The sequence below is a fragment of the Callorhinus ursinus genome, unplaced genomic scaffold, assembly GCF_003265705.2.
Source record: "Callorhinus ursinus isolate GAN/ISIS: 27379988/994484 unplaced genomic scaffold, GSC_fseal_2.0 scaffold38, whole genome shotgun sequence".
NCBI lineage: Eukaryota > Metazoa > Chordata > Mammalia > Carnivora > Otariidae > Callorhinus > Callorhinus ursinus.
This window is the reverse complement of record NW_027397100.1, coordinates 2,846,251-2,872,672: the sequence shown is the minus strand read 5'-3', so window position 1 is coordinate 2,872,672 and position 26,422 is coordinate 2,846,251. Positions and strand designations below refer to the sequence as shown.

The 26,422-nt window shown below is 52.1% G+C and overlaps 1 protein-coding gene across 5 annotated transcripts in view; it reads left to right on the top strand.

The window, feature by feature from the left end:
* Window positions 1–26,422, top strand: part of HNF4A (hepatocyte nuclear factor 4 alpha) — a 61,066-nt gene that overhangs the window by 18,287 nt on the left and 16,357 nt on the right. For 4 of the 5 annotated variants that reach the window (XM_025875627.2, XM_025875625.2, XM_073880374.1 and 1 more), the window contains exons 1-3: window positions 17,153–17,397; window positions 21,227–21,401; window positions 22,515–22,609. In XM_025875627.2, coding sequence (XP_025731412.1) covers window positions 17,283–17,397; window positions 21,227–21,401; window positions 22,515–22,609 — 385 coding nt within the window. In that variant the 5' untranslated portion in view covers window positions 17,153–17,282. Of the gene's footprint in view, window positions 1–17,152; window positions 17,398–21,226; window positions 21,402–22,514; window positions 22,610–26,422 lie in introns of those variants that run through there. The other variant, XM_073880375.1, reaches the window with a different exon arrangement.

Genomic DNA, 26,422 nt, shown 5'->3' with positions numbered 1-26,422 from the left:
TATTACATTGTTAGGGCCTCCAGTAAAATATCACAGAGAAGCAGTAATAATGTGCATATCAGATAGGGGTTAGTTTGCCCATGAGTATTTGAGGCACAAGATAATAGTAGCTTAAACAAGGTAGATTATTCCTCAGTTCTGTGAAAGTCCAGATGTACGCAATCTAAGGTTAGAATGGCAGCTGTTCCCCATGGCAGTTCTCAGGAACCTAGGCTCCTTCCAGATACTGCTCTTCCATCTCTATGAGGTCTTTATCCTCATGGTCCAAGATGGCTGCCAGAGCTCCAGCCACATGTCCTTGTTAACAGAAAGACGGAGGGGACAAAGAAGAAAAGGGAGTAAGTCATGTTGCAGCTGTCCTTTAAGAAAAGATCCTGGAAGCTGCCACATTACATTTCTGATTGGATTTCAATGGCCAGAACATAAGTGCATGGTCTCACCTAGTTTGACTTAAATCTTTTTGGAGGGCATTTACGTGCTCAAATGAAAACCAGAGGTTCTATTACAGGAAGGCAAGGAGACTAGATAATATTGGACAACTCACAGGCTGTGCCACAGGGGCAACCTTGTTTATTCTTCACTTTAAAGGAACACTTTGACCTTTTTAAGTATGATATGTGCTTTAGGTTTTCGGTAGGTAGCTTTTTTTTTTTTAATTTTTTGATTGTTATGTTAATCACCATACATTACATCATTAGTTTTTGATGTAGTGTTCCATGATTCATTGTTTGTGCATAACACCGAGTGCTCCACACAGAATGTTTCCTCTTTAATACCCAGCACCAGGCTAACCCATCCCCCCACCCCCCTCCCCTCTAGAACGCTCAGTTTGTTTCGCAGAGTCCATCATCTCTCATGGTTTGTCTCCCCCTCCGACTTACTCCTTCATTCTTCCCCTCCAGCTATCTTCTTCTTTTTCTTTTTTCTTAACATATGTTGCATTATTTGTTTCAGAAGTACAGATCTGTGATTCAACAGTCTTGCACAATTCACAGCGCTCACCATAGCACATACCCTCCCCAATGTCTATCACCCAGCCACCCCCTCCCTCGCACCCCCCACCACTCCAGCAACACTCAGTTTGTTTCCTGAGATTAAGAATTCCTCATATCAGTGAGGTCATATGATACATGTCTTTCTCTGATTGACTTATTTCATTCGGCATAACACCCTCTCGGTAGGTAGCTTTTATGGGGTTCTAAAAGTTTCTTTTAAGTAAGCTAGAAATTTTGTCCATTTGTTTTTAAATCAGTGCTGAGTATTCTTGATTGTTTTTTGTGCATCTACTGAGAAAATCACGTTTTTCTCTCCTTTAATCTGCTAATTAATAAATAAATATTCTCAGGTTAAACAATTTTTGCATTCCTAGTATAAACCTAACTTGGTCATGATGCAATATATATATGTATATATATATAATAAATATATATAAAATACATACACATTTTATAAATTGCTGAAACTTAAAAAAATTGTGGTAAAATATACATAACATAAAATTTACCACTTTAGCCATTTTTTAGTGTACAATTTAGAGGTATTAAGCACATTCACATTGTTATACAATTGTTATACATTGTTATACATCACCACCATCCATCCCATGAATTCTTTCATCTTTCCATACTGAATCTCTGTACCTGTTAGAAAATAACCTTTCATGCCTCCCTTCCCCCCAGCCCCTGGCAACCACCATTCTACTTTCTGTCTCTACAGAATTGACTCCTCTAGGTTCCTCATATAAATGGAACCATACGGTATTTGTCATTTTGTGATTTGGCTTCCTTCATTTAGCATGAAGTCCTCAGGGTTCCTCCATGTTATGGCGTATCAGAATATCCTCCCTTTTAAAAGCTGAATGATATTCCACTATATGTATATATTACATTTTGTTTTATCACATAACATTCCATTATACATATATATGACATTTTTCATTTTGTGTGTATATCACATTTTGTTTGTTATCACATTTGTTTGTTTTTCACAAACACACATTTGTTATCTGTCAGTTGACACGTGGGTTGCTTCTACCTTTTGGCTGTTGTGAATAACGTTGCTATGAAATGGGTGTAAAATATCTCTTCCAGACCATGCTCTCAATTCTTTTGGTTACATACCGGGGAGTGGAATTGCTGAATCATATGGTAATTCTATTTTTAATTTTGTAAGGAACTGTTACACTGCTCTCCATAGCAGCTGCGTTATTTTCCATTCCCCCTAGCAGACCAAAAGTGTTCAGATTTCTCCATATCCCCACCAACATGTATTATTATCGGTCGTTTTTTTTTTTTTTAATAATATCCGTTCTGACAGGTGTGCAGTGGTATCTCATTGTGGTTTTGCATTGATTTGTATTTCACTAATGATTAGTGGTACAGAGCGTCTTTTCATGTGCTTCTTGGTCATTTGTATATCTTCTTTGAAGAAATATCTATTCACATCCTTTGCCCATTTTAAAATCTGGTTTTTGTTATTGTTGTTGAGTTGTAGAAATATATATACTCTGGATATGAACCCCTTATCAGATATGTGATTTGCAAAGATTTTCTCCCATTCCAGGGATTGCCTTTTCACTCTGTTGATACTGTTCTTCAGTGCACAAGAGTTGTTGCTTTCAAAGTAGTCCGGTGAATCTATTTTTTCTTTTGTTTCCTGTGCTTTTGGTGTCGTATCCAAAGAAATCACCACCAGATCCAATGTCATGAATATTTCTCCTATGTTTTCTTCTAAGAATTTTATAATTTTAGCTCTTATGCTTAGGTCTTGATCCATTTTGTGTTAATATTTATATATGGTGTAAGCTGAGAGTCCAGTTTCATTCGTTTGCATGTGGATATCCAGTTTTTCCAACACAAATTTGGTTTTGATCAAATTTTATTTAAGCCTTCTGCACCTGGGAGATGCTACTTTGATTCAACCTTTGATTGATTGCTGGAAACCTTTTACTATTCTTCCTGACAGGTGGTAACTTAGCTTGGGCTTGATGCTTCCAGGGACAAGACGCTCAAAACTTCATAAATCACCTTCTGCCCTGGTAGAACTATTGTATCTGGTAGAAAAATCTTAATTTGGGGCACACACCTTCCTCCCTGTACCATTCATCTGTTGGTCCTGGTTTGTTTTCTGGGCCTCTAAGAAGAGACAAGCATTCTTTCCCCAAGTTGACTTCAGTAAATAACAGAAGTACATGATAGGCAACTATATGTCAGGTTATAAGGTTGATCACATTTATTCCACGAAGCAATTGATTAACAAGTCCTATTACTGAGTCCTATTTTGCAGACAAAGCAAATAAGGCTTGAAGAGCTTATAATTTTCACAAGGTCAGTTATGCGAATGGTAGCACTGATATTTCAAAGGCAGTGGGCTTGACCATTCTGCCAAGCTGACCCTCTCATCATCCCCAACAGCCAGCCCAGAACTCCTTTGGTTCTTTAATTATTCTTCAAAGGATATGGTTTTCTCATCCTGTCCCATCCTATGACACAGGAGGAGGTCTTTATATATTTTGGATATTAATTCCTTATCAGATATATGATTTGCAAATATTTTCTCCCATTCAATAAGTTGCCTTTTCATTTTGTTGATGATTTCCTTTTATGTACAGAAGCTTTTTTATTTGATGTAGTCCCACCTGTTTATTTTCTGTTGTCTTTGCGTTTGGTCCTCCCTGATGGCACATGAGACCAGGTAAGAGGTGTGGGCAGCTGCTGCCAGGTAAAACCTCTAGAACTTAGTCATGTCACCTGCCACTAAGGCTGCTCTCCCCAGCAACATTGCCCAGGTGATTTATTTTTAACCAGTGTGGAGGATTTCTCATTCCTCTTCATCGAGTTCAAACATTTCTCCAAATCCATGTGGATCTTGATCCTGCCATTATTGGGTAGCTCATACCTGTGCAGAACTCAAGTCCTTTCTGTATATTAGCACGGACAAATCCCACAACACCCCAGTGACATACCTATCATTATCATCCCTATTTTGCCAATTAACAAAATAGTCACAGAGCAGTTAAGCAACTCACCAAAGGTCAAACAGCCAGACCGTGGCAGAACCAGTATTCAAGCCCAGAAAGCCAGGCTCCAGAATTCGTGCTCTCAGCCTCTATACCATGCTGCCTTCAAACATCTGACAATCTCAGCCAACTTTTGGGGGTCCAAAAGGTTGCCACACACTTCAGGACCTCCTTTTTTTTTTTTTTTTAATGAAGAGAGAACAGACAAGGGCCCAGAGTCTTTGAAAGGCAACAGTGTTACAAAATATAATGGTTTATTTCATTCCATTTTTTCCCCATTGCTTTCTACTTATGATACAGGTGTTTCATTTGGTAGTAATAACATTTCCTTCTAAAACAAGTCTAAATGAAAATAAGTGATGTAAGAAAAATACTAATAATATAGGTAGTTTTCAGATATGACAAAAATCATAACGGTCATAGGAAAATCAGGGATATTTGGAAAGATCATAGGCAGTCAAGTTAGGTGAGACTGTGATGCAGTGATAAAAAGCCCCAGTCTCGGTGGCTTAACACAGCTGAGCCTATCACTCACTCATGGTACCTGCCCGTCAGGGGCCAGCACGGGGCACTCATCATCCTGGTGACTCCACATCCACTCTTGCTTCCATGACAACCCCAGCACTGGCTCTTCAAGCTCCTGCTCAGGTGTGACGCGCGGTCTCTCCGCTCTCATTTCATTGGCCAGAACAAGTCACACGGTCACATCTAACTTCAAAGGAAGCAAGAAAATGGTCATTTGCCTGAAATGAGAGTAGAACAGTTGAGAACAGCCCATAGGTAGACTATGAATAAAGGAGTCTGAAAGATGGGTCTAGAAAGGTAAACTGAGTCACTGGATTGGTCTGTCTTTGACCACTATGACTTGCCTCACCAAGCGGCCTTCACACCTGTTCTCAGAGAAGGGACTCTGGTGCACCATGGAGAAGACACTAACAACACCTTTCTGTTAAGCCAATTCTGTTCCTTCAGGCTTCCTTTTGGGTGGGAGTGCTGTTATTTCCTAAGCAGTGTGGGCTGAACTGTGTGGTCGGGTTTTGTTTGTTCCCTGAAGGTAAATGTAGCAGTGTGAGCTTCGGCTGAGATCGGATTTGGTTCTGTCACTACTTTGAAAAGCTATCCAGGGAAGGGAATTGGAAAGGCGAGCAATTCAAGGATAGGGTCCAAGGAACCATTTTCCAGGCAAAGAAAAAATAATGTGCAAAGACCCTGAGGCGGAAAGACGAGCAAACAAAAGGCCAGCGTGGCTGTAGCCACTGGGGTTGGTGTGAGTGGGATAAAATGGGGTTGGAGATGTAGGGATATAGACACAAGGTCATCGAGGCCTCGTAGTCCAGGGGAGTTTTGAATTTTATGAGTTTAATTATAAATGCACAGAAAGCCATGAAAGTTTCAATAAGGGAGGGACCTGATCCAGGGTGTGTAAAGGATCAGCCCTGGCCCCTGGGTGAAGAGTGGGTGGTGGGAGCCAGCGCCTGGGAGAATAGAAGTGAAGAGACTTTTGCATACCTCCAGAGATGATATTGATGTGGACAAGGTTGGCTGTGGTGGAGATGAAGACACGGTGAAAATGTGAGATACATTTGGACGTGGCAAGAACTGGATTTTCTGATGATTTGGGAAGGACGGGAGGAAGAACACAAAGATAGTGACTCCCACGGTTTGGGCTTGACAACTGACAAGGGCGTGGGGAGATGAGCTAGGACAGTTAACGTAGGCGGGATTGCTGTTGTTCTCTTTCAAAGACTGAGGAAAGGGGGAGTGGATTGTCCTTCACAAACCTAGTAACTGAACTCCAGTGCAGGTGTGTCTACCTCAAACAAAGGTCATACTTTCCCCAGTCTCCCAGACCGGTACATTAATTTTTGTAATGGGGGATATTTAGTGCTTTTACTATCATTCAGTGTTAAAATACATAGATGCCCCTGAATGCAAATGTAGACTTCCAATGAAGCCAGCACAAAGCTTGGGACCCTACTTAAAGACACGGGCATGTTGGCACCAGGTGTTGGGAATATACATTTCATAGATGATGTAAGGACGACGCCATACCAGCCTTGAGGAACAAGTTTTAAAATCTTGCTTTCCAATTGGTGCAGGTCCAAGTGCTGGTGTGTGATTGGAGGGATGTTAGCTTGCACTGTAACTAACCTCAGCGAGTTGTAATTGGTCATCGTGCCGACCTGCCTGGGTTTGGAGCGATGTAGTCCGTCTTGGCCTGTGATTGGTGGGATTGTAATGCTACTTCCTCTGTGATTGGTTAAACCCGTTGAGGCTATTGAAAAGTTTCTGAACGCCAATCCAGCATTGGCCACTAGGTGGAGCCCGGGATGCGCAAAGCGAGGCGCTGCAGCGAGTCTGGGCCGCTTCCTCTCGGACGCCCTCCGTTCTGACCCGGCGCTAGTTCTACTCTGTGCCCTCAGGCAACCGCGGGACAGGGGTGGAGTTGTGGGGGACGGTGTTAGAACTCCCACTCCAGCCCGGGTGGCCACGCTTCTCTGCACAGCCCCTTTGGCCCCTTCCTCTGGCTCCCAGCCTCGCAGAGGACTTTGGCTGACCGAGGGGTGGGGCAGCGAGTTCGCGAAAGTTTGTGAAAGCCAGATCAAAATGCAAAATTGTGGAGTGTGTCAAAGGAGACACAGCAGCGCTCCCTCCCTCCACTGCGACCTCGGCCCGCCTCTGAGCCCTTCTCTCCAGTTGGACACCTCCTCCGCGCCCTTTCACATCCTTAAAGGACTTTTCCAAAGGAGCATCTCATTGGAGCTTAGGACTGTGCCGTTCCGGTCAAGGGCACTAGCTGGAGATCACCCTACCCAAAGACGCCCCTGTCATACCTGCTGTTTGATTGTCTTGCCACTGCATTTCATCACTATTTGAAATTCTCTTTTTAAAAAACGTGTTTCCTTGCTTACTGTCTCTCCATCACACCTCTGCACCAAAATGTAAGCTCTGCCAGGGAGGGAGTAGGGAGGGCTGGATGCACTATGCCCAGTGACAAATGCCCAGTGACATTTGAATTGGGGATAAACAAACAACTTATTTTTTAAGTATAAGTGTGCTTCATGCGTTATTTGGTACATATTTATACTAAAAAAAACTTCATTGTCGGGAGCTTGGGTGGCTCAGTTGGTTAAGCGACTGCCTTCGGCTCAGGTCATGATCCTGGAGTCCCGGGATGGAGTCCCGCATCGGGCTCCCTGCTCGGCAGGGAGTCTGCTTCTCCCCCTGACTCCCCGCTCTCATGGTCTCTCTCTCTATCTCATTCTCTCTCTCAAATAAATAAATAAAATCTTTAAAAAAACCAAAACTTCATTGTTTATCTGAAATTCAAATGTCACTGGGCATCCCGTATTTTTATTTGCTAAAACTGCAACCCTGTGGGGGATGGCTGTTTTGGCTTCACAGCTGGGTCCCCACACCTGCAACAGTGCACATGGAAAGTGGTGAATACCCATTAAATGACTGGGTGGATAATTTCCTTCCTTCATTCACTCATCCATCTAACCCATTAAGTCAAGTTCCAGCTGGGTCCTGGGAATGGAACAGCAAACGGGACACAGTCCCCTCCACAGATGGAGGCAGTAGCCACCATCTGATTACACTGTGACGGTGGACAGTGTTGGGGGCTGTGTGAGCCCAGAGGAGAGGCCAGCAGGGCTGTGGAGGAAGGTGATAAAGATGGGCCTTGGAGGAGGGCAGGGGAGAAAAGGAAGGTGTGACCGCTGCTCTGGGCAGAAGGCGTGGCGTGTGCAAAGGCCAGAGCCAAGGGGAAGCTGTGGGATCCTGAGAGCTGCGAGCGGCTGGGAGTGGGGGGCAGATGTGCGGTGAGGTGGGGCAGTCAGAAATCAGCTGGGGACGAGACTCGTTCACTGAGCACACGTGCCCACCAGTCAGGCACAGTGGCGATGCTAGGCTGGTATTACTGTGCCCGTTACACAGATGAGGAGACTGAGGCTCAGAGCAATGAAATACCTGGTCTGGGTTTACAGTCTGAGTGGAAAAGCTGAGCTTCAAACTCATGTCTGACAGACCCTGAAGCCTGCCCTGTTCTGGAAAAGCCCCTGGGTTAAGGACTGGAACCCTGATTGGAGGATGAAGAAACTGAGCCTCAGAAAGGTGACAGGGCTGTCCCTGTGAGTATGGCTCCTCCAGTTTCACAGGAGCCCCACCCCTCGGTCAGCCAAAGTCGTCCTCCTCCTGACTGAGGCAGCGCGCGAGGGGTATGGTTTGTCTGTGGCCCTCTGAGACCGCGGGGGCAGGGGGAAGGGGCCGGGGCCGGACCCGGGGGTCGGGGCTGCTGTACCTCCTGTTCCTGATTGGGTTGGGTCTCCAGGACCCCCTTGCTGAGCCCTGTGGCTAATTCCTTGCATGGGTCCTGGGCGGGTCCACCGTTTCCGTGGAGACCGCCTCCTACCATCCCTGAAATCTCATTGTGACCAGTATTAAGAGATTAACACTGCCTGGCGGCCCTCACAGGCTATTGGGTGCCAGGGTGGCGGCAGGAGCCCCCTCAAGGATGAAGAGGTGGCTCCCTGTGCGGGACCCCATAGCGCCCGGAGGAGGATGTCAGACTGGGGCCAGGGCTTCCCCCAGCACCCTCCAGGTATGGTCGTGACTCCACAGCCACCTGGACAGGAGGACGGGGTGGTGGAAGGGAGACACAGGACCCAGGGGAGGAGTCCAGATTTGGGAGCAGTGCAGAGGCCTTGTACCCCGAGCCCCCAAGCCAGAAAGGCCCAGGGTTCTTGATGGGCGGCTGCCGTTCTGATCAAGGTGGATCCGGATTCCCTCCACAAGGAGAGGGGAGGCTTACAGAGTCTTTTGGCTAAGGACCAGACACCTCACCTCCTTTCTTTTGCAGTTTGGGAAACTGATGCAGAGAAGGAAAGTGCCTGGCCAAAGTCACTGAGTTAGTGGCCTGAAGCAGGTGGACAATCCTGAGGCAGCCCTGAGGTCGCCTGGGCAGAAAAGCCTGGTTAAGATGGCATTGCCCCCTCTGCCTTGAATTTCAAGTGCTTCTCCCTGACCTCCAGGAAGGGGTCCCCTCCGTCTCCGTCCCCTGGGCCTGTCCCATTGACCGTGCTTCCCTTCCCTCCCCCTCTCGCGTCCTCCTGACCTTCCCTGCGTCCTGCACAGCCTGATGCAGAGAGTTCCCGCTAGGCTCCACTCCGCCGGAGGACAGGGCCACCAGGCCCTAACTCTCCCAGCCAGGGGATGTCACCATCTGGATGACTGTGGACATTTTTCGTTCCCCGCTTCAACCTCTCCGTGTCTTCGGGGAGTCCAGACACAGTGGGAGTCCTGACAGCCCACAGCCCCCCCCCCCCCCACCTCCTGCCCGGCCAGCCCGGAGAGATTTAGGTCAGGCTCCAAAGCTCACTGGGCCAGGTTTCCTGGCCCGGTGGGCAGCCGGGGAGGGGAGCAAGTCTTCTCAAAGCACACCTTTTTTATAGTTTTGATTTTTGAACCATGTGAATGTAATACCGATTGAAAAAATTAATTTAAAAATTTAAATAAATTAAGTAAAATATCAAGTAATAATAATAATCACAAAGGCCTCAATAATATGAAAGGCGTGCAGCCAAGATGGAGACCAAAGTACGAGGACTTAACATAAGGAACAGAGAAAGCCTGCCTCCGAGTCTCTGAATTTTTGACCTGGAAAGGCCCTTTATTTCAAGCCAATCTCATTTTGCCGGTAGCAAAATACTGGTCATTGGTACCAAGAATCAGGAGCTCCCTACGTGCCGGCCATAGTGCCAGGCACTGTCTGAATTATCATCCCACTGAATCGGCATTCTGACTCTACCAGGAAGCTATCATCGTTCCCATTCTATAGATGGGGAAACTGAGCCCCACTGAAGTTGCAACTAGTGAGTTGCAGAACATGGATGCATATCTAGGCCTTATTCTAGCTCCCACCGTGGGTCTCAATCTTGGCTGCACATCAGAATCACTTAGGGACTTTAAAAAATACTGATGCCTAGCACCCACCCCCCGCAATCCCCAGATTTGATCACTGCCCTGTGATGGGACCTGGGCATCGGTATTTTTTTAAAGGTTCCCAGATGAATCTAATTCACTGTCAGGGTTGAGTCTCTGCTTTATGCTAGCCAACTTTTCAAACAGGAAACCAAGGCCAGGGAGGGAAATGACCTTGCGTAAGGTCACACAGTGGCTAGAAGCAGAGCTGAGGCAGGGCTCTCATGGAACCTTTGTGAACATAAATAAGAGGTGCTCTCCTCTGGGCAGATAAATCTCCATGGGCACTTGGTTTGCTAAGTGAAACAGGGGCTAGATTTCCACACCAACTCACCTCCTTGCACAGAGAACCTTTGTGCAGTGAGCAACCTGTACAACTGTATGCAGCAATCCTGGCCTGAGTCTCAGGACTCGCAAACACTACATCTCAGTGACCTTCAGGCAAATCCCTGGGGCCTTTCAGTACCTGGGTGCAGGGAGACCCAGGGCGGTTCCTGGGATAAGGGTTTCATGCCTTACACCATGACCCGGGCCTGGGCCAGGCAGGGGCTTGCTCCCATCCTTCAGGCCCCACAGGGGCTGAGCAGGCACCGTCTCACTCCGAAGGTCACTTCTGCAGATAAAGTCAGGAACATAACCAGGAGGGAGGAGGGATATAAACAGGAGGGACAACAACAGCCTCAGCCCAGAAGTCACAAGCCACCTGGCAGGAGGCTGCCCTCAGGCAGGCCCCGCCCACACAGATCCAAGTCCTCCTGGCTTCCTTCCTGATCATTCTCCAGCCCAGACACTCTACCCGCATCCTGAGCCTCGTGGTCAGCGTCTCCCACAATGCCCTGCTCTCTGGCCAGCGTGCCTTCCATGTCCTTCCTCCATCACCCACCATGTTCTCTGCTTCTGAGCGTTCCCCTGGCCCAGGATGCCACCTCTTCCAGGAATCCATCCCTGACCACTCTAGCCCAGAGACAGGCCTGCCTTCTTAGGCCTCCTCCAGCCCTCACAGTCCATGCACACAGCCCGTACGTGCCTCAGGATGGAGCTTATTCTGTCATCGGACTGGCCAGCTTGCCTTGGGGGCACCGAGTGTCAGCCCTGGAAGGGCAGGGTGGCCCCCGGGGTTAAGAGCAGACTGTGCAGCCAGACCACTCAGGTTGGAATCCCAGCTCCTATTCCTTGCATGTTGTATGACTCGGGCCCGTGGCTCAAACCCTCTGTGCCTCAGGTCTGCAAAATGGTGATAAAACGATTGCCCGCTTCATCGACTGGTTGTAAGGATTAATGAGTTAACCCACGCAAAGCCCCCCAAACAGCTGCATTAACATCAGCCGTGGCTATGCGCGCTCCGCTTCCTCCTCCTGCCAAGCCTGGGAGGTAGGTATGATTATTCGCAATCACAGGTGAGGAAAGAGATTCACGGGAGGTCCAGAGTCAGGGAAGGGCCCTGCATCTTTCTCTGGGGCCTGACGCCTCCAGAGGGAAGACGTGGCTGAGGCAGGGTCTAAGTTGGAGCCTCTGGGTTACAGCTCACGGCTGTCCCTCAGAGGGCCCACAGGGCCCAGGGCCAGGTGAATTGCCCAGACTCTCGGTGGCTCTAGGCACCTCTCTGCCTCCAGCCAGCCACGGGAAGCGGGGTGCACAGCAGAGCGGGGCGTTTGCACTGCATCTTGTTTGCTAATGTCCAGAACACGTCACTGGGTCCAGAGAGAGCCCCTGTCTTCCTCAGGCTAGCTGGAGACTTAGAATACCTGGGGTAACCTTCTGTCCCTGGACAATGACACCCCCCCCCCCCCCCCCCCCCCGCCCCGTGCAATCTGCATAAAGAGTGAGGGGATGAGGCAGGCCCAGCATCTTTCCGGTTGCCATCATCGGCTCTGGCTCTACCTTTCAAAGGAAATATTAAGGGGAGGGCATCTAAAAGTCTGAGAGGTAGGCACTGGGTGAAGCAGGGCCTCTGCCCACCCTCCCTGGCTCCTGGGAGCCTCAGATCCCATTTGGAAGGCCCCGGGGCCCACATCCTCCTAAGCACTCTCCAGGCTCTGACACTGCAGGATTCTAGAATCCCGTGCTCAAAGCTGCCGCTCTGCATCCCTGTTTGTAGAGCTCTCCCCCCAGCTGCCTTTATCTCTCTTTGGTAACAAGGCAAATTTGCTCAGGACCCAGAGCAGGGGCGACAAGCAGACTGTTGACTCTTGAGCAAAACCTATCCTTTGGAGAGCAGGAGAGGAGGCACTGGATGTGCGCGGGGAGGCCAGCAGCCTCTTGCATAACCCGGGTGGCCTCCTGCCCACCCAGGCCTTTTCAGGGTTAGGGGTGAGGCAAACCGCAAACTCATGCCCAGTTAATTTTTTAAGGCAAAATCAACAGGCTCAGCAATGATTAGCAGGCAAGTAAGTTCGTCTTAATCACGCTGAGGAGAGGGAGGAAGGAGGCTTCTGGGGGCCCAAGGATGGGGCTCAGTTATCAGTTAACCACCTGAATGTTGTTTCCTTCCAAATCCACTGGCCTTCAGCCCCGAGCTCCCTCATCTTCCTCTCGGAAGGACTCCTGTGGCAACCCCGTGGCCATCAGCGACTGACGGAACAAACGCTGTCCCGTGCAGGGTCCCCGGGAGGCACTGCCAGGGCCCTTGAGGGCTGGGGTGAAGGACAGGGGTCCTCACAGAGCTCGGGGTCTTCTTTTGAAGCCACCCCCTCCACCGCTGTGTGGCCTTGAGCAGGTCCCCTCCACCCTCTGGGGCTCAGGGAGGGGCCTGAGGTCTATGGTTCAACCTGCAGTCAGCTGCCACTGCCCTGGAGGCCTCAGTGTCTCCATCCACCAAATGGGTGGGTTGGTTGAGACACCCTTTCCAGTCTTGAAGTTCTCTGAGGTCATGACTGGATTAAGCCAATGTGGCCTTATCCAGGTGAGGAGGGTGGTATGGGTAGCATTTTAGGAATTCAAGGGAGAGAAGGTGCCCAGCACAGGGAGGGGGCTTACCTGATATCTGCTGTTGGTACCAGCAAACGACAGATCCCAGCTCCAGGAAGAGAACTGTCCTCTCAGATGGGAGGCGGGGGTCCCTGCGGCGTGGGGTGGTCCCTGTCTGCGGGGATGGCCTGGCAGACCCCAGCCGGCCCAGGACCCCTCCCCCTGGACTTGAGTGCTGCCAAGCGAAGCGGTAGGGCCAGGCCAGCCCCAGACCAGCTGGCTGCCTGGACTGGAGTTTGGTCAGTGGTTGGGGACCTATATTGTGAGAAAGTTTAGGACTTTGTCCACAAACTGGAATTTGAAATTTCAAAGGGGCGAAACTGGAGGGCCCTACCCCAGAGTGGAGATGGCTCTTGGCTTCTTTCCCCCACGACTTTTGTTCTTTGTCTTGATAAGTCCGGGTTCCCTGCACCACTCCCCGGGGGGTGGGGCGAGGAAAGACCAGAGATAGTGGGGTGGTAAGTGCCCGGGGGAAGCTAAGATGCCAGGCAGCCTGGGGTGGCCAGTGTCTGGAGGATGCCTCTGAACTTGCATGTGACCAGGGACAGGCTCCTTGGCTCCTCAGATCCCTGAGCTCCGGGCGGTAATGTGATGGAATCACCAGCTCCAGGGCTCCAGAATTCTGACGTCCTGTCTGGGATTCCCGGAGGGAGGCAGTATATGGGGGGGAAGCCCTTCAGACCTGGAGTCAGACTTGGGCTCAAATTATAGCCCCTCCTGCGTGGGTTTAGGCAAGTCACTTCTTGTCTCTGAGACTTAGTTTTGTCATCTCTAAAGCAGAGCAGATAAAATAAGAATGGAAGGGTCTTAGCACCGGGTGGGCCTAGCACAGAATCTCTCCAGAAACATTAGCCATTATTGTGGTTTAAAAGGAGAATGAAGTGGTCCAGAATGGCAGCCCTCTTAACCACTGTCCTCACTGCAGGCTGGAGCGCCCTGCCTGCAGCTGGGTCTGCGGCAACCCCTCCCCTCTGGCTGCCCCACATGAGCCCTCCTGCCCTTCTAGAGGCCTCCATCTCTCCATCTACAACATGAAGGAGTTGGACCTCTCAGGGAGCTCTGAGGTCCTCTGTTATCCCCTGGGAGCCACCACATGTCGAGTGGGGTCAGACAGGCCACGGGGCGGGGCAGAGAGCGAGAGAGGCTGCCGAGCTGATGGCGCGGAGGCCCAGGTTTGTCCATGGCTGGGCAGGCCTTCCCCAGGAGCTCTCCTGAGCAGGGGTCCTGATTGCCACCACTTGTGTGGCTAGTGGGTCAAGGAATCAACCACCAGTGGTAATTGCCCCTGTTGCCCAGATGCCTACACTTGGTCATTTAATGCCCACACCATCCCTGCAAAGAAGGTACCAGCCCATTTATCTGATGCCAGAACTAAGGCTGGGAGGGGTGGGACCTGATGTCATAGTTTCGGGAAGTTGGCAGTGCCTGGATTTTGACCTAGCTCTGTCTGATTTCAAGGCCTGTCGTTTACCCTCAAGGTGGTGTTTGGGGGGAGGGGAGAGGGAAGGAGGACTAAGAACCCCTATAATATTATTTTATTTAATCTTCACAACAAACTACAAGTTAGGCCGATTTTACAGAAGGAGAAACTGAGGCTTCAAAAGAATAACTTGCTTGAGATCATAGAGCCAGTAGATCTTATAGGTGGCGTGTCGTTTATATGAAGGACATGTTTGTAGAAGATATTGTTTGGGGTCCGCTAAGGGTGCAATAGAGTATGTCTGTAATCAATTATGCACGTTCACATGTGGGCAGTTATAGTTCAAGAGTGGATAAATTTACACGCTGAGTAGGTTGTGATGTGTGGGACGTGAGTGGGGTATGAAACAGGTTTCCAGGCTGTGACTCATAAGCAGTGGGTCATGCGTGTTGTGTGTTTGGTGAAGTGTTTATGTCACGCTCTGTGTACTTGGTAGCCTGTCTATGTGGACTCTCCAGCTGGTGGTTCTTCTCTGTAACGGGTCGTGTATGTGGCATGCCATGGCTCACCCCAGTGGACCATAGACCTCATTTAATTCAGTCTAACATGTAATCTACAGAGACTGAAAAATTGTTATTTTTGTTACCAGTGAAACTCTTACAGGCCAATAATCATATCCCACTTTTGGTAACAGGGGAGTGTGCCTCTTAGAACTGACGAGCACCGTGTGTGTAGGTCACATATGGCTGACTTGTGAGAGGAGTAGCTGTGTGTGGCCTATCCCAGTTGCCAGATAGGTGGCAGAACCTGGGGTCAGCCCCTCAGGGGCCCCTCCCAGAGCTGTCCCTCCTTCTCCTCTGTGTTTATCCCTCAATCAGGTCTCCTGCCCAGCTGAGCTCTGTCTCGGCTACTGGAGCTGGGGTCTGATGTCCCCAGGTGGGCATGGGAGGAACCTGCCAGTGGTTGAAGTCTCCTTCGGGCCTTTATCAAAACTCTAGGTACAGACCGTGGGGTGGTGGTGGTGGGGGGGGGGGGTCTGTCTTCCTCCCTCCCTGGGAGTCTTGTCCTGACTAACAGACAAATGTGCCAAGATCTCCCCATTTTGCAGATGGGAAGATCGAGGCCCCAAGAGAGATGTGATTTGAACAAAGTCATCCGAATAGTGACAGAGCTAGCTCCTAAGCCCAGGTCTCCTGACATCAAATCCAGCCTCTCTTTTCCACCAGAACAATCACATCCCTATCGCAGCTCTGGGGGGACAATGGGGAGGGGCAGAACAAGGCTACACACAGGGGCTTCTAATAACTGGCAGAAGGAGGAGGATGCCTCTGCCCACCCTCAAACACACACCGCCTCTCCCACTGATTTGCCCACACAGAAACCCCGCCACCTATTTACTCATTCACTGACTCATTCACTCTTTCACTAATTCACCCACTCATTCCTTGATTCACTCCATCGCTAACACACCCCCTCGCCACTCGCTCATCGGCTGTCACTAACTGACCCACTCTTGCTCCAGCTGGCCGAAGAGGACAGACTCCCGGGCTCCCAAGCCTAGACCCCTCTGCCCTTGCTTGCACTTTCTACCTCCTGCACTGTGACCTCACCTCCCGGGCTACGTGGGGAGCTCTTGGCAGGGCCTGTGCCGAGGGCCCATGGGGCCAGAGGGCATGACGAGGAAAGGGTGAGCGCCGCAGAAGGCAGGCACGACCAGCTGCAGAACTTGCAGGGCGCCTCCTTCAGAAATCACTCAGAATTTCAGCCACAGCAGAGCATTAAAGCAAACACAGGGACCTAAGTGTGCGGCGCTGTGGCCCACGAAGGCCCCTCCGAAGGAGGCGAAGGGTGGAGAGAAGAAGGAGATAGAAATGGGATGGTGGGGGGAGGAGGGATGTACGCTCGATAGGTGCTGCCTGATACCATCTCGTTTAATACTCAAGCCACCGTTTGAGGTCGATGATGCCTTTTACAGAGGAGGAAACTGAGGCTGCAGGAGGAGAATCATTTACCCAAAGTCATGATTGGTAGGGGCTAGGCGCCTGAGTGTAATCCAGGTCTGTGGGGTTGCAAGTCTCCGGCCGTTGGGGGGGGGGGGAGGGAGCAGGAGGGGGGGAGGGCACTGGGGGACGGCGTCTGGCGGGGCCTGAACAACTGGCTGCTGTGGGGGCTGGTGGCGGCTACAGCGGGGGTCGTGGGGAGCAGGGCAGGAGAACCCGGGGTGAGTCCATGCTACGCCCCAGGGAGGTGGGCAACTGGAAGGGAGTTCCCAGAAGGAGGATCCAGAAGATCGGTGTCTGGGGCCTGGGATTTAGGCCTTGAATTCATGTGCCACAAGGCAGCTTTATCTCCTCGAGAGCATTGAGGGTAGAAGTCAATGATTTGGGAAGTTACTGAATCAGGGCATCTTGGAGGTGGGCTGTCAGTGTCTCAGCGTATCAGTTAGAATGCCTCACTTGGGGCAACAAGGACTTGCGGGACGGGTGGCTGAGTCAGGGGTCAAATGAGTGCTGGTGAGTTAGTGTGCCCGTCTTACAGAAATCCATAACTGAATATCAGGGAGGTAGGGCCCCAACTGTTGTAATAGCACCCCAGTGTCCACCAGAAACCAGCAAATAGCCAAATCCCTGCAGCCCCGCCCAGCCTCTCCGCCAGTGGGGGAGCCGATTAACCATTAACCCCCACCCCTCCCCGGCAGAGCCTCCACCCCTTCGCAGGGGCTAGGCCAAGACTCCCGGCAGATCCTCCCAGAGGACGGTTTGAAACGCAGGAAGGCAGAGAGGGCCCCTGGGAGGAGGCGGTGGGGAGGGTGGAGGGCGGGGGCCGGGGCTCTGCCTGGAGACTTCAGGGTGGGCATCCTGGGCAGGGCGAGTGGCCGAGGTGTGGGAGGGGAGGATGCGCCTCTCCAAAACCCTCGTCGACATGGACATGGCTGACTACAGTGCCGCGCTGGACCCAGCCTACACCACCCTCGAGTTCGAGAATGTGCAGGTGTTGACGATGGGCAATGGTAGGTGGGGGCAGGTGTGCCCAGGTGTGCCCAGGTGTGCCGCTGGGGAGCGGGTCTGTGGCACTCAATGCTGGGCTGGGAGGAGAACGACAGAAAACGGCAGGTCGGGCCTAGAGGTTAGTATAGGTGTCGCCAGGTGAAACAGGTGTGCCCAGGTACAGCAACCAGAGGCATTCTGGGTGAGGGGAGGCCTGCGTGGGCAACTCTCCAGCAAAAGTGGATCCCAGGTATTCCTGTCTGGCCGGTCTGGTCCCTGGTACTTCAAGGCTATCTCTGCTCAGTGCGTCACTGGGAGCGGCGACATAATGGTGACCTCCCCCTTGGCGTCTAGCTCCAGTATTTGGGCCCGACTAGGCCCCTTCCTGAACCCTTTGGGCTTAGGTCCAGAGAGATAGAAAGGTATGTTCTGTCCCTGGAGATTCTGGATGGAGGCATCACTGGGTGTCTTTGGGACTCCTGGGGTGAACGCCCCACTTAGAAAAAGAAAATGGAGTTCTTAGAGACGTTCTGTTCAGTGAGATGCCAATCAGCAGTGTGTCGTGCTGCTCTCATGGCCTCGTCTAGGTGTGCATGCATGGGTTTCTGTGCTGTGCTGGCAAACATGTATGTGCCTCCGGGAATCCATTTGCATGTTTGTGTTCATTTGTCTGTGTGTGCCTGTTCTGTCCGTTTCCATTTGTATTTGATTACTGCATCTGTGTCACTGGCGTCTCTAGAGGTGCGTGTGTTTGTCTTGCTTGTGTACGGAAGCGGCAGTGAGTATATGTCTGTTTATCTGTGGATGTTCGCACACAGGCGCTGTGGATGCGGATCTGTTAGTGTGCCCTGTGCCTTCTGGATGGATGTCCTCTATGGGCATTCTGTCTTGTGCCCCTGTTTGTACCTGTTCCTGTCCAGGTGCACGTTCCTGGACTGCGGGGTGATCAGTACTCTCTGCTAAACTCGATTATGCAGACATGATATGCAGGGCGTTGATAATTGCTGTTTGCCAAAGGAGATTCACCTGAGCCACACGTCCATTTCTCTCTGAGCTGATTTTGTTGCCCACGTTGTCTCTCCCCAGGTTTATATATTTGTTCCCACGTCACCAAGAGTACATCTGAAGCTGGCGTGGGAGGTTCTCCTCCCCAAGGAGGTAGGGGAAGGGAGGAAGCCTGGAAGCTAAGAAGCTTCTAGAGGGGAAAGGCCTTAGGCCAGCCTCAAATAAGGTGTGTGGCAGGTGACCAAGGTCAGCCTGCCACCTGCCTTCCTTCCATGGCTCTGCAGCTTCAGCCAAGGTCTGTGATGCTTGTGGTCAGATTGGCTTAGTCAGTAAGATGTGCCTGCCATGCCCATGGTCAGCTTCACCTGCTGCTCACCTATTCCTGCCGTGGACCCAGTGTGCGACCTCGGGCACGTCCTGTTCCCTTGCTTGGCCTCTCTATCTGGGTTTAATCACAGCAGGCCTGCTGGCCGGCCAGCTTTGAGGAGTGTCCATGTAAGAGAATTGAGGGGAAAATCACAGCAAATGGTAAACAAAAAGCTTTTGCACTAGGCAGGGTGTCGTGTGACCCCGTGGGGACATTGTGTGCTGTCACACTCCTGGCTACTGCCCAGCCCCAGACCACTCCCTGGGGCCAGCCCTGTCACCCCTTCAGAGCCTGCACCTCCCAGGGGTCGCGTGCGCCTGAGCAGAGGCCACCACTGGGAGTCCCGTGGATAGCACAGCCTCCAGCTCAGGAGCCAGAAAGATCTGGGCTCAAAAGTCGGGCATAGATCCTTCCTACCTGTGTGAACTCCACAAGCCATCCTCCTCTCTGAGCTTCTGTTTCCTCATCTGTCAAATGGGAACACCTAACAGCGCCTGCCTCCCAGAGCTAACGGGAGGATTCAGTAACTTGAGGCCCCTGGTGCTCAGCACTGGTAGCTGGTCCTCGCCCCACATGGGTCATCGCAAGGACACTGGGCATCCATAAGAAGGGTCTGCGTTCTCTACTGGCCTTTGAAGGGGTGTGAGTCTTGGGATTACATTTTACATACCTCCTGAGCTGGTGGCTCCAGCTCTCCATGGAGAGCTCCCCACCTATCTCCCACCCCTGATTTGGAAGCAGCGGCAACAGCAGGGTCTTTGTTCATCAGAAGCCCCAGCAGACACCCTAGCAAGGGCAGCGCGGGCCAGAGTCGTCCAGCACGGGCCACAGTCATCCGGCACACCTGGGCTGTAAATCTGGCTCTTCCACTTAGCAGGAGTGGGGTGACCCTGGGCAAGTCACTGGTCCTCTCTGAGCCTTGGTGTTCTCACCCAGAGAATGGAGCCTGTCTGCCGAATGCAGTGGTGAGGTGAAACGCTCAGCAGCACCCAGCCCCTTCTGCGCAGGATGGAGGAAGCCCCGCCGCAGCCTCCACCTGAACGGCCAGGAGCTGTGGGGTCATATCTCCCCAGGGGTTGAGGGAGGTGAGGCTGAAGGAGAAAGGGCACCAACATGGCTTAACAATTATCCCCATCTCCAGGAATAATTCACCAAGTGGAGGGGGCCGAGCTCTGGGCACCCTCAGGAATCTTGGAGATGTCAGCCAGGCGACAGCAGAGATGAGACGCGGCGGTGTCCGCTTATGCCTGAAGGCCAGACGTCATCTGCTCCAGGAGTTTGATTCTGCAGAAAAGATATTCCTTCACAAATGCTGATAACAGTGCTTTTTATGTACCGAGCATGTCACCTACACAGATTCACTGTCTTAGGGGATTATTATGCTCCCTATTTCACACGCAAGGAAACAAAGACATGGAGTAAACTCATGCAGCCAATGTCACCCAGCTAAGAAGTAGGCAAGCTCAGACTTAAGCTTGGCAGAAGGGCTATAGCATGTGTGTCCTTAACTTCAGCACGATGCCCCTCTCCAGTTCTCAGTGGTGTGTTCCCTAGGAATTCAAAGTCAGACTCAGGGTATCCATGGAAACACGTGTATGTATGACTGTGTGGTGTGCATTTGCACGCATTTTTTCTGGAGAGATGGTCCATGGCGTTTATCATCTCCAAGAGGTCTGTCTATCCTTGATGGAAGATCTGGTTACATAAAGGTGGTTCGGCTACTGAAATTTAAAAAAAAAAAATTGCCAACAACCAGAACAGTTGAACTGCTGCCTTTTACAGTTAGGGATACTGAGGCCCAGGGGGAACTTGAAGAGAGGAAAAGGAACTTGCCCAAGGTCACAGATGAGGTAGTGGCAGCACCAGCACTAGCACCCAAGGACCCCAAGCACCCCATCCAAGATCTTTGCCACCTGTCTCTTATCCCCCTTCTCAGACTTATATAGATGCAATAGTTTTGCCTGAGACAGGTGGTATTTGGAAGATTCCCAGAACCTTGCCATGACCCTCCCAGGAGGACAAATAGGCCACTGTCCTTGGTGCATGTCTTCCAATTCCCTGGGAGAGTTTACAAGGCCTCTGGATATGACCTGAGCAGGTTCTGAGCAGATGCTGGGGGTGTATGGGCCCAGTGAGTCAGGGTCTGTAAGGTTCAGATGCATCCTAGGTGGTGGTCAAGTTTTCATTACTTCCCAGAAAAAGCTGGGCCTAGCAGTCTCCACCGTGGAGTAGCAGACCCTCACTAATAACGCTGGGAAGTGATTGTCACAACCATCCCTAAGTAATAAGTGCAAAACAGGAGTTCCAAAATGCCAAGGGACTTGCCCAAGGTCATTGAGGGAATGGGAACAGCACCCGGGTCTGGATAAGGCTGAAGCCCCGTGGGGGAGATCCCCACAATGCTCATATTGGTTTCTGTACCTAAGCCCCCAGGGGAGCATGGCCCTCCTGAGTCCTCACGCTTGTCTCCTCTGGTGCAGATACATCCCCATCAGAAGGTGCCAACCTCAACGCACCCAACAGCCTGGGTGTCAGCGCCCTGTGCGCCATCTGTGGGGACCGGGCCACCGGGAAACACTACGGTGCCTCGAGCTGTGACGGTTGCAAGGGCTTCTTCCGGAGGAGCGTGAGAAAGAACCACATGTACTCCTGCAGGTGAGGAGCCCCTGCATAGAGCCTTGATTTCTCTAGCTGGGAAATGGGTATGCTTGGGCTAATGATGTTCCCCAGAGTCTGTCTGCTTTCTGGCAGAAAGCAGGCATCTGCTTTCTGAGGCCTTTAAGCTTCCTCTGGTTTCTTAAGCCTCAGGGATCCAGATGGAAACATCCATTCTAGGAACCTCACTCACTGATCATAAAGCTACCAGCTGCCCTTTACTGAGCACTTACTGTATGTCAGACATACTGAGTCTTTGTATGTATTTAACTGGCCCTACAAGCCCATCGTTATTTTTCCTATTTAGCAAATGAGGATCCACGAGGCTTGGCATCAAGCCTCCTCTGAAGCCTCAGAGGATGGGGCCCTTCCCCCAGCCTGGTGCTTTTCCTGGGGCAAATAGGGGATTGGCCTCCGGCCTTTCTACCTACCCCAAGGGCTTCCCAAGGCCTTGGGGATCCTTCCTTTGAAAGAACCTCCCATTCTGAGTAACAACAATAATAAAATAATAGCATTCAGTTATGAGGAGTTGCCATCTGCAGATGCTGTGCCAAGTCCCATCCCCATATTTTCTCATTCCACCTGTCGACACACCTCTGACACGGTTGCTATGATTCTTCCTGTTTCATAGATGAGGAAGCTGTGACTTGGAGAGGGCCAGGAGTCTGTCCAAGGTCATCCAGCTTGAATCAATGGCAGAGCCCCCATTGACACTCAGGGCTCTGCCCTTCACCACCCGTGGGGCACTGCCTCTGCCTACAGCCCCCTCCAGAGAGTCACTTAGGCCGAGCACATATTGGCTCTGAGCCATAACCAGAAGGTTGCCAGGGGCTCTGGACTTTTCTAGAATGTGGGAGAGAGAGCAGTGCCCCCGTCCTCAAGGGGCTAGAGTTCCTGACTCAGGTCTACCATCAGGTTGAGTGATCCCAGGCTACGTGCCACCTCTCCAAGCCTCAGCAGGACAGGGATGGATTCTTAGAGAGTTCACGAAAGAGGCCTTTCTTGTGGTTAGCAGGGAGGCTGGGAGTCAAGGCAGGGGTGGCTAGCGTTCTAGTTCAGCCCTGGGATGGGAGGGCTGTGCCTTCTGCATCTGACCATCTGAGCCCTCCCCAGATTTAGTCGGCAGTGCGTGGTGGACAAAGACAAGAGGAACCAGTGCCGCTACTGCAGGCTCAAGAAGTGCTTCCGGGCTGGCATGAAGAAGGAAGGTGAGCCTCCGTCCTCCTGCTTCCGCCCCACCCACCCGTACCCCTGCCCCCCCAGCCATTTACAACTGCGACCAGGCTTTATGACTTGGTGACAGGCCCCAGGGTAAATGGCTAATGGCTGAGAGGAGGGAGGGCCTGGCAATCTGGCCACAGGGCGGGGCTGGGCTTGGTCTTGAGAAAAAGATAAGCACTCACTCTGGGCTACTCAGGTTCCCAGCCGTCACCCTCCCTACATGCCCCATGGCCACGGGCAGCCCAGTCGGGCGTTTTCTCTTAATATACTGTTGCAAAGAGGAAGAGAGCAGAGAATGACATTACAAATGTCCGTGTGCCTGCCACCTAGACTCAGCAAATGTGGGCCATGGGGGTGGGGGGGGGTCTCTCTTCTTGAGCTTCCTGTCCCCGGGACAAGTGCCCCCCCAACCCCATTCCTTAGTCTTTACTCTTGAGTACTGGGTGACCCAAAGTTTTCACGTTCTGCGGAGCGGGAACCAGGCATCAGACTTGCCCTGGGTGGAGGTGGAGGTGAAGACCAGAGCACATTTATAGAGTCCTCTACAGGCCTCCGGTAACCGCCAGCCACTGGGCTAGGCTTCTCTACGAGTGAGGTGGCGCCCTGTGTGGCTGGCACTATGGTCATTCTCCCTTTCCCTGGAGGAGGGGACTGCAGCCCAGAATGGTTGGGCAGCTTGCCTGAGGCCCCACAGCTGCTCAGTGCAAGACCTGAGGTTTGCCCCCGGTGCTTCAGACTAGAGTTGGGTGCTGGCTGGCGATACCTCGACGCTGCCTCCTTTGTGAGCTCCAGACCTCAGGGACGTTTACAATTTTTGCAGCCCGAGCTCAGGAAGCAAAAATCCTTTAAGTACTCCATCTCCTTCTCCCCTCCGCTCACCTTCCCCGGCTCTGGCACCAGACCCTCACTCCTCGCCCACCAGCCCGGCCCTTGGTCTAGTCCTGTACACACACCCCACTGAAGGGCAGGAACCTGGGACCAGCTGCCCGAGCCAACTGTGAAGGAGGGGCACTCCCCCCCAGTCTCTGCCTCGGAGCCCCTGTTTCCCTGTCCTCTCCCTAGGAAGTGGGTCTGTGTGCCGTCCCTGCAGGGCCTTGCTTTGAGCTCATGAGTCCTGTTGGGGACTTGGGCCTACTGACCCCTGTGAGGCCCTGGGTGGGCTCCAAGGCCCCCTCCTGCTGCCAACTCCACAATGATAGCGCCCAGATCTTGGGTGGGCGGGGGGGGGGCAGGGTCTCAGGTCGGAGGGGGCTTTTTCAAAGGCCAACACCCCCCTCCAGGCTCCCCAGTTTTCAGGTGGGGTTGAGACCCTCTCCTTCAAGCTGGGTACCACCTTGTGGAATGAGGAATGTGAGAACTGGAACTATAACTCATGCATGAGCAGTAGGAGGCAAGGGAAAGACAGCATACAATCTACGGGCCTCACGATCTTTGGGTCTCATGGCCAGTGGTTTTGCTCCCCCATAGCCTAAGGTGTCAGGTTCTAGAGCATGAAGCTCTCGCAGTAAAATTTCAGGCCTTGTGGCAGGCAGGTGGGAAAAGGATTGGCAGCCTTCCTAGGGGTTGTACGGGGCCTGGTGCCTGCACGTGGTCAGTCTTTATATATGTCTCTTGCTAAACATCCAGAGTCATTGACACGGGTGTCACTTTGGAGACATTTCTTCTGGACTCCGGTTTTCCCGTCTGTAAAATGAGGAGATGATAATGATGCCTTCCAGCTCTGGGAGTCCAGCGACCCACTCACTGATCAACCAGTCCCCCTGGGGGCATGTGTCTTTGCTCCCTGGTCCTCCACCTGAGCTGCCAAGGTACCCTGGCTCCTGGAAGGGGAGGGAGAGCCCCAGGCCATTCTGCTTTAGTGTAGCCTCGAAAATAGCCCGAGCTTCTTGGCTCAGGGAAGGAGGCTTTAGGCCAGGAGGATGGGAGCATTGGCTGATGGCATGTGAGTGTGAGCTGGTCAGTGTTGGTGCTGATTTGCATGCTTCGGTCAACTGGAAGATCGTGGCACCTGCAGTTGCGTGATGGCTTCGAGAATAGGTCTGGGGGGCATGGTGTTCGGTCGTCACGGTGGTCAAGCTCTGGGAAGACAGAGTATTACCAGTTCTACCAAAGTCTTGTAGTCCCGACACCCCTCGTCAGTCTGGTGGGAAGTCCCCAAAGCCAAGAGAGATTCCTGGCGGAAGCCTCCGTGATCAGGAGAGCTGGGACAAGATTTCATTTTTCTTCTCTGATAGCCTTAGGTTTCAGGAATTGAAAACCTGAAGTGGTCCCTGACCACAGGAAAGCCTGTGCTGCCAACAGGATCTATGGACTGGCCAGATAGAGGCCAGGTCACCAAATCCACCCCCTCCCTACTTTACAGATGGGGAAATTCAAGCCAGACAGGTGACATGATCGGGTGGAGTCAGGCTCCCCTGAGCGGGGCACACACCAAGCTCCCTGGACTGAAACTGGGAGGGCTCGGCCTGGGGGCATCGTCTCTGGTCTAGATTCCTGAGACTTCCCCTTGACCACAGGGAAGGGCTCCAAATCCCACAGGCCTGTGAGCTTGGGCCAGAGGATATTCCACGGTGGCCAGAAGTGGGTTCCCTGAAGGGACAAAGACTCTGGGGAGAAAACTGGGGGTCAGTCAGCCCAACAGCAGGTCTCAGATTCTGTCCTATAACCTGAGACAACACCTACCTGGGGCTCGGCTGGCAGACCCAGGACGAATGCCCAGCCCCTGGATGGAAGCCCACCCAGGAAGCCGGGCCGGGGGTGCAGCAGGAACAGGCTGGCCGTGGGCCAGGGGCACTCTGATGGGCCCTTCCTCAGAACCCCGGCCCAGCCCCGCCATGGGCCCCGTCCAGGGGTTCTCTGGGAAGACAGGCTCATCCTCCTCTCCGTCTCTGGCCGGGTCGGTTAATATTCAATAGAAGTTACATTAGGTCCCCGACCCTGCTAATACTGAGCAAACATTTGGAAAACATCATTCCGTGACTGAGCTCGCGCTGGGCACTGATAACACCAGCTAACCTTGGGGAGCCCAATCTGCAGCTGCTGACAGCAGCCCTTTTATTGGGCCCGCCTCCCCTCGGCGCCCTGGTGGGTGCGGACACTGGCGGCCGGGAGGGGTGTCGCGGGCAGGGCCGCCACGTGTGCAGGGGAGCGGCCCGGTGGCTGGCCCTGGCCGGGGCAGTGGGTGTCAGGAGAGATTTCCGACCTGGGGACCACTGTCCTAGGCCACTCACGCCGGGGCTCGGTTTACACTGTCTGGCTTTCATTCTCTGATTTCAACGATGTGTGAAATCAAGAGAAAGTTGAATGGCTGCATGTGGACATTCCACTGAGAAATAGGGCCCACCTAGGAATCGGAGCTTCTTTCACTCACTCAACAAACATTTCTTGAGCACCTGCTGTGCGCCAAGCTCCGTGCTAGGTGCTAGCCGCTGGGGCTGCAGCAGTGAACAGGAACGGAGTTCTAGCTTTCTGGAGCTTTCCCTCCCATCGAGAGACAGAGAGTAAAGGAATGAACAAGAGATTCTACAATAAGGGCCCCCGAAGAGAAAGAAAGCAGGAGAAATAAAGGGCAGAGCCTGAGGGAGGGAATGCCCCATCAGACAGGGTGGTCAGAGCAGGTGTCTCCGAGAAGGTGACATTTGCACGGAGCCAGGCGCCAAGCGAAGAAGCAGCTAAGCTGTGGGGTAAGCAGAATTCCAGGCAGGGGGGCAGCGGCAGCTTGGTGGGCAGAGTGGGATCGGAGACAAAGGGGTTCGCTCCACATGAGATGGGGAGTCACCGGTTTTGAGCAGTGGGGGGAT